This window comes from Megalobrama amblycephala, linkage group LG4, assembly GCF_018812025.1.
Source record: "Megalobrama amblycephala isolate DHTTF-2021 linkage group LG4, ASM1881202v1, whole genome shotgun sequence".
Classification (NCBI taxonomy): Eukaryota; Metazoa; Chordata; class Actinopteri; order Cypriniformes; family Xenocyprididae; genus Megalobrama; species Megalobrama amblycephala.
The window spans coordinates 24,663,998-24,676,619 of record NC_063047.1 but is presented as its reverse complement, the minus strand read 5'-3'; the positions used below and the strand labels follow the sequence as shown (position 1 = coordinate 24,676,619).

Sequence of the window (12,622 nt, the reverse complement as noted above, 5' to 3'; positions counted from 1 at the left end):
GAAGCAATGGAGTTTGAAACTCAATGTATGTCTTTTCCATGTAATGAACTCTTGTTATTGAACTATGCCAAGGTAAATTCAATTTTTGATTCTAGGGCAACATTTATCCTGCACTTTCAAAGTTCTTCACAGTGGTCACCAGAAAAAAAGAATGTGTGTGCACATGTGGATTATAGACCTTTGAATCTCGTCAGCACGTTTGTGGTTTTTATGTGTATATGTGTATCTTCACACATACACACTAGGAAGATACCCCCCACCCCACACACACACACCCCGCCCCCAAGAGCTTCTCCCTTTGAAGTCTGCAGGAGATCCTTTCCGCTCTTCTCTGGTCTTAATGGGAGAGAGAGAAAATAGACAGGTGTTCAAAGACACCCCTCCACTTTCTGCCCTCTGCGCTGCCCTCCATCTCTCTGTTCATTCTTCTTCAACAAACACACACTTCACATTTCTTCCTGTGAGTTCTCTTTTCCCTTCCCCTCTTCTTTCTTTCCTTTTCTTTTGCACAGAGTCACACAGAGAGAAAAAGCATTATGAATATTTTAACTTGCAGAAATGTCACTGAAAGAGGACAGAAAGAGAAAAAGATAAAGTGTAATGATTCAAGTGCTGTTTCTATTTCCTGGAGTAAAACCATGTGGATGTGGAAAAATGGCTTGGGGGATATTTATAACCGCTCGATACATATCCCTCGCAACATACTTTTCAAATCTAAGCAAATAAATGATTAATATTTGAACCTTTTACTATGGCAAAAAGAGAGATATAGCTGTGCATGTCTGTGAATGAATTGTTAATGAGCCAGACAATTGTATCACTCAAATTAGGTGCAAATTGAAGACATTAACACATTAATCAGAATGAAGATCGTCTTTTGTCTCTTTAGCTGGCAGAAAATGGAATGTAGTACCATTATTTAAATGAGTAACAATTTAGCTTGTTTATTATGAACATCATAAGAGATGTTTTATTTTTCCTGTTTTAGTATGATATCTGTATTTGTTGAGTGTGTGTATGTGTGTGTTTGTGTGTGTATAGTAACCCAGAGGAGCTTTGAAACATTATGGCTTGCTCTGACCCAATTTTTCTCTGCATAATTGCTAGAATATGTCATTTTTAGAGTGGTATTTATCACAGGTGTGCTGTGTGAGTGCTGGTGCCCGTAGGCTTTTTACTGTGCTGCTCTCTTAAATTTGTGCTCAACATACAATCCGCTTTCTGCCTCAATATATCAGTGTCTATTTATGTTTACTGGCAAATAGGAAGTGCTCAGGCTTTACCGGTGTTGACTGCCCATATCACAATAGCAGGGCATCTGGCAGAAGGCACAGGACTTGCACTGTAAAAGAGAGAGTGTGTATGTGATCTATTATGCTTACTTTCCCTTTCTTTCTAAATGTGTGTGTATGTGGGTTTGCTTAGCTGTAGCTTGAGGACTAATGTGTCTCCAGATGTCAGATAAATATGACAAAATCTCCTTTTAGGGACATTTGGGGGTGCCATGTATTGGGTGCCAATACAAAAATATGTATTTTAAGGTTAGGGTTTGTCTAATTTATTATTATTTATTATATTTTAATATGCATTATATATTATAAAAATGTATGCTTCAATTGCAATGTAAGTTATCTTGTATAAAAGCATCTACTAAATGCATAACTTTAAATGTAGTTTATACATTGTATTCAGGGCTTGACATTGTGAACCACTGTGGCTAGTGGTTTTCCAAAGTTACTAGCCACTCAGCATTTTCACTGGCCACAATTACCATGGGGAAAATCTGCCATATTGATATTTTTAATGTTATCTCATGATTCCAATATCTCCATAATTTGGCAGCCGGTAGGCTATATTAGGGCTGTTGTAACTTTAAGACCTGACAGACAGACCCATTATACTGTGCTCGCACTTTGGGTGTGAGTACAAAATCTGCGGGAATAAGTAAAATTAAGCGCAATCACATGCCGAAATTCAAACCCTCGCTTTGCTAACGTCATATCTGCCCTTCTCTGATTGGTTTACTCCACTTCCTGTTTGCTTGGATTTGCTCCGCCCTAGAAATCAAATTGATTCAATGGCCGACCAGACTCATCCACTGGTACAGTGGTGAGGCTGGATTTTCCAGGCAACCAACGATCAGAGGTGTAATGTACTTGAATAAATGTAATTAGTTACTGTACTTAAGTATCTTTTTGGCTACTTTGTAGTTGTACTGAGTATCAAGATATTGGCAACTTTTACTCTCTACTTTACTACATTTTTGAGCAAGTAAATGTACTTTTTACTCCACTACATTTGTGATGAGTAATGCAATTACAAATTACATTTTTCATGGCAGCTAACTTTTTCTGCAGCAACTTGTTTCTGATATCACCATCTAAGGGCATTAAAGGTACTATATCTTGTGCATTTTGCCTTTACTCACCCAAACTTGTCAACAAGGATACTTTACATGAATGTGAGTGCATTAGCAGGTAGTTGCTGAATCGCAGGTGTTTGATTTATTAGATGAGGAAATGACTGCAGCTGGTGATGATGCTCAAACCAGCACATACAGTAGACTTTGACTATTTAATTTTACTTAACATTGTTTTATTTATCAGCTATATTGACAAGACCATATTGAAGGATATTGGTCTACTTATGGCCTTTTTGTGCACTTGAGCTTAACTGAGACTTGAGAGTTTGCAGATGTTTAAGAGGCTGTTGTGTCGACCTTGATTTATTGCAATATTGAGGTGTTTTTTTTATTATTTTTTTTTTATTATTTTATAAAATAAACTTGATTTCTCATCTTACAAATCAATTGTTTCTTATTTTCACTGGCATGTCTCTCAGGACTAGTGCATCTCTGAGCCTACATTCAGCATGAGTAAAATACTTAAGTACTGTTAAAATCAGTTCCCTTTCAAAAGGGAACTCGCTCTGCATCCAAAGCGCTAGGGGAAAGCCTTCACATGAACCGGTGTCTGAAACACATATTCAATCTCGGCAATATCATATTGACCGGCGACAGCCCGTGACATCATAACAATGCGACCCGCGTGTATATAAGGGGTGCCCAGACAACATGTCATCCGCTAATCGTCTTCAGGGACTGTCATGTGTGAAGCACTATCTGGCAAAATGAAATGCACAGAGAGGATTATTAAGTGTGTGGATCCGTGTCCTCGCTATCTGACACTAGATCACACACACGAGCTGTGCGTTCTCTGTCTGGGGGAAGAGCACGGATGGTAAGTTCTCGAGGAAGCTGCCTATGCAAACTGTGAGCGCGTTCCTTTAAGAACGCTCCGTTCTCGTCTGGGTCTCTTCTCGAGGGAAGAGAGTTCAGCATCTGAGCTTGGTGGTTCGGTCCCGCTCGTGCTGAGGCAGAGTGGAGACTCAGATCATGGGGCTCGCAGGTGGAGCTCACCGGACAGTTTGAGAGGGGCATAACCGCTCACGCTGTTCGGCAGCTGGCAAGAGTGAGCTGCTGGGAGAGGATGCATTGTCTTCTGCATCCTCAGGTCCAGCTGCGAGTGTACTTCCAGTCGAGCGGGAGATGGCTGACAAGGATAGAGAGGGTGAGTTTACTGAATCCTCTCAGTCATCCTGTCCCGTGTACGCTGAGCTGTTAGAGATTATGGAACGTGCTGCCGGCAGACTGCAGTTGCCATGGCAGCACGTTAGGAGAGAGATTGCGTGCATTCACAAAGAATGATATATAATATTATACTATATATACAATATATAATGATGATAATAATAATAATAATAATAATAAATATTATTCAGCACTTTTCTTGCAAAAAATAATTAGGGGAGTGGACATTGACACTGAAAGCTCAGCCATCTAAGCCCCTTAAAGTGACATCTCGCTTAGATGGCAGGGCATACGCGGCAGTGGGTCAGGCTGGTGCTGCTCTGCACACGAGGGCTCTGTGGCAGACACACCAGGCTGAACTGCTGAGCGTCTTAGACCAGCGGCATTCAAGATGTTTATTACCCGTCCCGACCTGAGGGCCGCGGACGGGACCAGAAGGCTTCGTTCTTCAACCCCAGGCGCTTCTTTCATCAGGCCTGTGGCTGGGCCGGTAATGAGTATTATGATTCTGTTGGTCTGCCTTTGGCTTTGATAGTGAGAAGATCCTTTCAGGTTTGTAAAAGGTTTGTCATTAGTGAGTGTTGTTTCCCTTTTGAGTCCCTAGTGCTGGCCTCCTCTCATTTGAGAGTTGTTTGGCCAAGGCCCGCCCCCCTCTGCATGGTGCAGATTGGTGTAGAGGCAGAATAGATGGTTCCCTTTCCTATTGTGATTAGTAATGCTTGCTGCGGCCTGCATTTTGGAAGTTGAGCTCAGGTAGGCCCTCGCTAGGCTCCTCTTAAGCCCACTGAACTAGTATTCAAGCATTGGGTTGAGTGTGGGTGGTTTTTCTATGAAAAGCCCCTATTTCCCTGGGGCTGAGTACAGATATTATTTCTGTCATGATCTTTGTGGTTGGCCTCCACCCTGTAGTTTTTTCCTCAGGGTTAGGCGGATAGTACTCCCTTGTAAACATGGTGTTTTCTGAGCGCTTCGCTTATAGCTCTGTTGTTATCTGCCCTGCACCATTGTGGTTCAGGTTAAGCGGTATTTGACTTTCACCATGGGCTGGTCATTTAGTATGCTCCCTTGTAGCTCAGCATTGTCACGAGCTGACGCGCATGTTCATCTGGAGTAGTAGGCCCAGGTGGGCCTCCTCCAGGGCATGTTGGCATTTGTTTGTACTCCCCTTGCTTTAAGGGTGAAAAGTGCTTTTACTGAGTACACCACTCGTTGGCGATGTGGTAGGTCCCAGGCATTGTTTGAATACTAAACAATCTCTGCTACTAGACTCGCTATAGGGTAGTAGGCCCTAAAAGGCTTCCACTTACAGTGAGTTCCCACCACGTTGGGCCCCTAGCAGCCAGCACATGCTCATGTAGCTATTTCTTATGCCATCAGATAGTAAGCCTTAGCAGGCTTCTCTGTGGTCAGCCCCATTAGTGTGGATGTTGTAGCAACAAGACTTAGCTGGGCCTTAATAGGCCTCCCTGTGAGCGAGTCCCCAACACTTTGGTATGTGAAAGCTCAGCTAGCTATGCTTTGCTTTTGAATGAGTAGGCCTTAAAAGGCCTCTCTGTGAGCGAGCTCCTTTTTGTGCTGGTATTTTTAGAAAGTTTTAGCCACTTAGAAGTGGACTTGCTTCAGATGGCAGGCCTTAGCAGGCCTCTTTGAGGTTGAGTTCCCAGCATTGTGGGCATCTGGCATCCGGCTGTTGCTTGTTTTCAGCTTGTTGGCCTTAGCAGGCTGCTCTGGAAGACAGCAGGCCTCCCTGTGGGTGAGCCCAAGGTGTAGGCTTTGGACAGCTAACTAGCTATTTGCTATCAGAATGTTGGCAACTAGTTTCAGGCAACAGGCCTTAACAGGCCTCTCTGAGAGCCAGCCACTAATAAGTAGGTGTATGGCAGCTAGCAATGGCCACAGTCCGCCAGTGAACGTTTGCCATTGAGATGCGTGGCCTTAGTAGGCCCCTTTCGAGGCGAATTTCCCACAGTATGGTTAATTCTCTGCCAGTCTAGACTTGGTACCAGGTGGTTGGCCACAGTAGGCCTCCCTGATACAAGTTCCCAGCAGCTGGGTATTGGTCAGCAGTACTTAGATTCCTAAGTCTGGTCAGTGGTTGAAGGCTTCCCTTGAAGCCTCCCAGTTAGATCAGCTCTTAGGCTTTGAGCAGTCCCCTCGCGAGGGTTCCTTTTTAGAGTGCACAGCCTCCTTAGCGCCTTGAAACATAGGTGCTTTGTAGTTCCTGGGATCGAGCAGAGTAACTCAGAGTAACAGACAGGTTGTTGGAAGACTAGGTTACTAGTTCAGCTAGAGGCCAGGTCAGCCTCCCTGGTGGCATTTGGGGTTGATTGTGTTCCCCTGAGAAGTGACTGACTGGGGTTCCTCTGGCCCCCTAGCCACGCTCCCTTAAAGGGACCCTTTTCCTTTGAAGTGGTTGGTTCCAGGCCTTTGTGCGGCCTTGGCAGGCCTTCATGTGTAAGATATGGAGGCCGCTTTGAGGCTTGTAGCTGACGCCTTGACCGCTGGGAGTGCTGTCACTGACAGCTCATTTGTGCCCTGTAGGGTGAGTGGGTCTGGCATTTCATTTGAATTTGCCGGATTCTGACAGTCATCACTGCCGTGCGTGGCATGCACTCCCCTCAGCTTGGTGGCGTTGGTATATCATTCCACAAGCGCTTTGGACGCAACACGAGTTCCCTTTCGAAAGGGAACATCTCAGGTTACGCATGTAACCATGGTTCCCTGAGAACAGGGAACGAGACACTGCGTCTCCTAGCCATGCCTCGGGGCCCGCCTGTTTACAGTCCCTTCAGACGATAAGCATATGACATGTTGTTTGGGCGTCCCTTATACACGCGGGTCGCATTGTTATGAAGTCAATATGATATTGGCGAGATTGGATATGTGTTTCAGACACCGGTTCACGCGAAGGCGTTCCCCTAGCGCTTCGGACGCAGCGTCTCATTCCCTGTTCTCAGGGAACCATGGTTACGTGCGTAACTTGAGACGATACTGTAAGACTTTTACTCAAGTCATATTGGAATTGGTTACTTGTAACTTGTCGTGGAGTCATTTTCGATGTAAGGTATCAGTTCTTTTACTCAAGTATGGTTTTTAGGTACTCTTTACACCTCTGCCAACAATTGGCTATTCTTCTGGAGCAAATGAAATGAGTGGGTAAAGGAATGGTTTGTGTGTCATCTCTCTTTTGGAGAGATGAAAGCGAGAGAAAGCGCAGCTGGTATTGTGTATCTGTTCTGTGGAAAATGATTGTTAGAAGCGTTTCAGCTATCGAAAAAGCGATATTTTTGACAACACTATTGTTATTTCAGATGCCTTTTAAAAAGACTACAAATGAAAACCAGTCCAACATTTTTGCAAAACGGAAAATATATATGAATATGGCAATGTTTTATTATGTTGGAGTTTGTACGTATCACCGCAGTTCTGAATTGAAATGTCCAGTGAGTGTCGCTAAAAGCTTAATGCTCCATCACGTTTAATAACGTACAACTACACTAAACCCTAAACCTACCTAATAGTGTCAACAAAAGCAAATGTGACATAAAAGCGTAGTTGTAACTATGGCATTTTAGCTTGTTTTTGATCTCTGGTCTTTGAGCTCTTTTACTCGTAATTCATTGAATTCGTACCCGAGCTCTTCGCATTGCAAGTATAATTCTGTACCAGCTGAGCTACCGAGCAAGCTTGTTACATCAGTAAAACTAAACATCTGGTGCTGGTGATGTGATGATACCTCCAAAATATATTCTTTTACAAAGCATGCACTATGGTAAAAAGTGTTTTAAGGTCATAACATAGTTGTGCAAGGAGCCGCATGAAAACAAGTCTTTACTAATCCATAATCTGCCCCTGTAATCATAATTGTGTGTGAAAACGATTAAAAGTGCTTGCTGTTTTACTGCATCTAGTGTTCATTTCTGTTAGAAACTGCAGTGATATGTATGTATTGGTACCTATTTTGTGTTTAGCAAAAATGTTGACACGTACGTTTTTCCAATGAGCCTGTGTTGGCTTTCTTAGAGCTTATATTGACCAGTAACAGACAGACATAATTTTTACTATTATGCTTTTAATTTTTGATGATTTTGTATGGTAAAAATGCATTAATGACATCATGCTAGAACTAACGATTATTTTTCAATCAACTAATCTTTTGATTATTTGTTTGATTAATCGAATAATCAAATGATTATTGTCGTTTTGAGGTAGGAGATCCCTGAGATGTTCTCTTTTCACATGTACACTTTAGATCGGGCTCAGTATTTTGTAATAACGGCTTATTTTCAGCATGCCTAAGAGTCAAAACATTTTCAAAACATGAGCATCACATGTACTAAGTAAAGAACAGGAATGATTCCCTGCTCTGCTTTAGTTCGTAATAATCAAAGAAGAAACATTTACCTGATAAAGCCATCCAGCAGCACACTCTGACTCACATTCACTCTCGCTATTAAATTGAGCAATCAGTATGATAATTCAAGACAAAATGCAGCTTAGTTCTTACGTTTGAAATGTCTTCACAATAATGTTTAATTGAAAATTCAGGCACACCTGAGTTTTATGTGCACATACTCGCCTGTTTGGCCCCTTTTTTGGTAGAAAAGCAAGAAGGGCATAAAATACTCCCAATGTTTAATTATTCCAAACGAGCCTCAGGGAGGATCTCAAGGGTTTTAATTAAGCCTGAATTAAAGTTATGTAAATTGCATGTGAAAGTAGCAGGTTTCTTTTCCTCTTTTCAAAAATAAATCATTTTATTTATTTATTTTATTTTTTGCATAAGACAGAAAAGGCTCAATTTTGTATGCACTCATAGAAGCCAGCCTCAAAGCTACTGTTTCCCTCATTTTATCAATCATTCTGTTTATCTTTATCACTTTTGTCCATTTCCGTGTGTATACTCATATGTTTGTAGTCACACTGTGCCATGCATGTCAAATGAATTTTGATAATTCAGCTCAGCGTTGATATGTGACGACGGTGCTGCAAGACTTTTCCTATCAGGTGCTTGTGGGTCTAGTGCTGGAAATGTGATGCAAAAACAACAAAATATAAAAAGAGCGAATCTCCCCTAAGACCTGGTTGTTTTCCATGCAGCTTTAATGCATAGTAGTCGTGTATGAATTTTTAAAGTATGCATTTGCTCTGCATATTAATAGATGTTTGAGCATTTCAGTGTTTTATTACATTGTTTTATATGGAAGCCACAGTGAGTGAGAACAAACTACACGTTCATACTAGGGATGGGATGGGGTGGGGGGATTAATATCAGCAGTGTAACGTTAAAAATAATTAACAGAATTTATGCAGCCTTTGTTATTCCGCTGTCAGAGACTATGGTAATGTTTTGTTTCTCCCCCTACTTCCTGTGCCGTAATATGCTCATGTTGTTTGAGCATTGCAGTCTACATTTGGCTATACTTGATTGATCAAAATGAATTGAAATGAGCAATTAAGCCACACAGGCGTAAGTGCGGATAGAAGTATATATACCTGTGCTATTAAAAAAGAGGATCGAGAATCCATATCAAAATATAAATACTAAATGTTTTCACTAGTAATTTTATGAATAGGTAGAAACAAAATGAACTGAAATCTCATTTAAAAAGAAAGAGTAATGACTGACAGAAACATCATCTGGAGTTTTTTTCTCATAAATAAATGCAAAGCTAAATAATACTTTTATTATAAATGGTTTATGCAATGATTCTTGTAAGTTTATTTAAATTAGACTGATTCTGTAATTGTTGTAAAGGATAATCAAAAGAGCACTCGGATGATTTGCAGTTTGCTACTAAATTTTAAAAGTATTAAAACATATAGTTATTAGTCATTTTATCCTCAAAACCTGAAATAAAAGATCGATTTAAGAATGTTACTAGTAATATAGCCCTCTTAGTACTTGATATCAATAATACTATTTCGAATATACTACAAAATATATTGTTATTACAATTATGTACTAAAATAAACGATTCCATGTGTAAATATATTCATGAGGAAACAGAAACCTGTGTAATTAATTATTTAAAATATTTTACTTGATTCACTGCACTAATTAATAATCCAATGACACTTTCTATGAATAAAAATGATCATAAAATGAATTGGTCTTTCTCTCTCTCTCTCATCAGGATTGAAACAGATCCATGCTCTCTCTATCCAAGGAAACTACGAATTGCGCATAGATCTTGAAGACTTTGAGAACAGCACAGCTTTTGCGCAGTACGGTGTATTTGGAGTCGGGCTGTTCTCTGTTGATCCTGAGGATGATGGTTACCCCCTCACCATTGCTGATTACACCGGCACTGCAGGTACACATACATATTTACATATTAAATACATAAAGCTACAGACTGTGGGTCAATATATTCAATATTGTGCAATTAGTATGCCTTGTTTAAATCACATACTTAATATTCAAGTAACTTTGAAGGACCCTGTATGCAAATAAGTTAGCAAGATTAAATCTCAGTCAACAGTAATAAGTGCTTATTCATTCAGATAATTGGTCCATTTCAGTGCTTGATAGCACAGACAGAATAATCATGGCACTTAACATACTCTTCAGACACTTCGCAGCTGCAAACAAAACATATATCACGCTTACTCTGCAAATCGCCACACACAAACAACCACTAAGACTGGGTATTAATACAGATTTCCTAATTCAATTTGATTCTGACTCACAAGCTCTCAATTTGATTCAGAATTGATTCCATTCGAAAAACTCATCTATTTGAACCGACTCATTGGAGTAATTTCTTCATGAATCGGACTATATTTGTCACAATGTACCTTTTTGATTTCACTAAAATGTGAATTCGTGATCCAGACTATACTGGTCACATTGTATGTTGTTTATTCATTGAAAAAACCCATTTGTTTGTGCACACTGGTTACTAAATGTTGTTTTTGCATGTAGTCTGCAAGTACACTCAATAGAAAGATGGGGCAGGGGGGTGGTTACCATTTTTTTGCTATCCAGTCTTTCCTTTTTTGTTATTCCATCACATTCAAAACATAATGCAAACTCATTCACATCTCAAGTATTTTTTTTTATGCAGCCTTTGGATAAAAATGATTTTAACAATCATTATCAATATTAATTGGAAAAATTGATAATATTACGCAGCCCTCACAAACACAGACACACACACACACCCTGACGACTAAATTATCATTGACTTAGTCAAATGTCAAGAACGTAGACACAAACTGAATTGGAAAGCTTCTCAGAGTCTTGTAAGAAACAAGTGAGCAGCAGGATAAACAGAAATAGAAAGAGCATTCTGAGTTTGAACTCAAGAGCAGGAGCTGAGGAAAATACACCAAGAAGAGAGAGCATGAAAGAGAGATGAGAGAACTCCTGTCTGGACAGCAGGTATATCCGGACTCGAATTGGATCGTGTCTGTAGTGCTGGTGTCAGGTGAGCAGGTGGTCTCTGCTGGGCAGCATCTTCATGCCCTTGAGCTGCTGGGTTTCCTGTTTGCTGCCTGACAGGTCTCCCTAATCACAGCACTGAGAGTATTATTGTGATCATTTGCATTGAATTTTGACAGGCAGTTGTGCTCTGGACCGGCCAGTGTCAAGGTGACCCCTTATTCACGCTGGCATGTGAGCGCAAAGTTTAAGTTTGCACATCTGCAGCATGTTTTATGCAGGTTGCAGGTTTATACAGAGCCTTTTTAGAGAGGCACGCATGGTATTACCACATCACCTGAAGGCTTTCTGACATGATAATATCCCCATGACAAATCAAAAGTGATTCCCAAGAGGAGGTGACCGAATCGGAGCGTTTGCAAGGACATGTCTGGGTATAACACTCTTAATGCAGAAATGTCATCGGCAGCTATACAAGTATTTTCTGTGGGCTTGTGCGACCCTAGTGTGACTAATGGCTTATTCCCATAGCTGCAGACAAAATCTGTCAGGCTTGAATGACGCGTGTTTCCAGGGGGAAATTGAGACCCGGTCTGGGATCAGTTTCTCTGTGTATTGTCTTTGACACTATTGAGTAAAACTGACTGTGGATCAGAAGATTGAAGATCTTCAAGGTCGTGGGCTGTTAGAAAAGAGGAATTAAGGTTTAGTGCTTTCATTCTGGAAACATTATCCTCTTCTGTGGATCGTCCTCTGTATTTTAGGCTGGATGAAAGGTTAAACACAAACTGGTTCTGAACGAATCCCAGTGAGGTTTAGAAATACCACCTGACATTTACCACTATTGTACTCATCCTGGTACGCTTTCTTTTTCTGCCCGTCTCTCTCCATCTCCATGGAACACTGTTCCAGCTCTTGTTTGGAATGTATTCTCTGTGTTGAGCTGACAGAAACAGTTTATAGGGCAACAGACACATCACCACCCTGCCCACCTGCCAAAAAAATCAGTGAAGTGGACAGTAGGCAGGATGGCTTTCCAAATTCCCTTTTTAGCCACGGAAATAGGGAAGGTTTGTTTCTGTTGGCCAATAACACCACATGCCTTTTGTATCAGATGACTGACACTACAAGACACTTCTTGAGGGAAGACAACATAGAAGACGACTTGTCATTGACCAACAGGCTGACCTTTTAATGCTCTTGCCCCACTGATTCTTTAGATTTATAGATCTGAAATGCTTTTGGATCTCGAGATACTTGCCTGACAGAGTGGCGGAAACAAAGAGCAAAGAAACAAGATGCAAATATTCTTTACTTCTTAAAATAACATTAATCTACAGCACATCCATGATATTCTCATTCAGAGATAACTGTTGAATGTACTGTAGGTCAGTCAATCCCATTTACTAAAAAAGAAATGATGGGTGAGGCTGCAACCATTTAATGTCATGTGTTCACTCTCTGTGTACAGAATAGGCAGTGAAAATAGGTGGAATATTTTGGAAATAGGTGGGAAAGACATTAATACATAATGCCACTGTGTGCTTTATGCCAGTGTGTTTCAGACCAAGGTTTTAAAACTGGGGTGTGGGTCCCCCAGAGGGTCATAAAGAGGTGTTATGAACAGGGCTTGACATTAACACCCG

The 12,622-nt window shown here is 40.9% G+C and overlaps 1 protein-coding gene across 7 annotated transcripts in view; it reads left to right on the top strand.

Annotated features, from left to right (window-relative positions):
* fibcd1b (fibrinogen C domain containing 1b) overlaps positions 1–12,622 on the top strand; it is a 156,516-nt gene that overhangs the window by 136,501 nt on the left and 7,393 nt on the right. For all 7 annotated transcript variants that reach the window (XM_048188511.1, XM_048188506.1, XM_048188510.1 and 4 more), the window contains one exon: positions 9,727–9,906. In XM_048188511.1, coding sequence (XP_048044468.1) covers positions 9,727–9,906 — 180 coding nt within the window. The remainder of the gene's footprint in view (positions 1–9,726; positions 9,907–12,622) is intronic.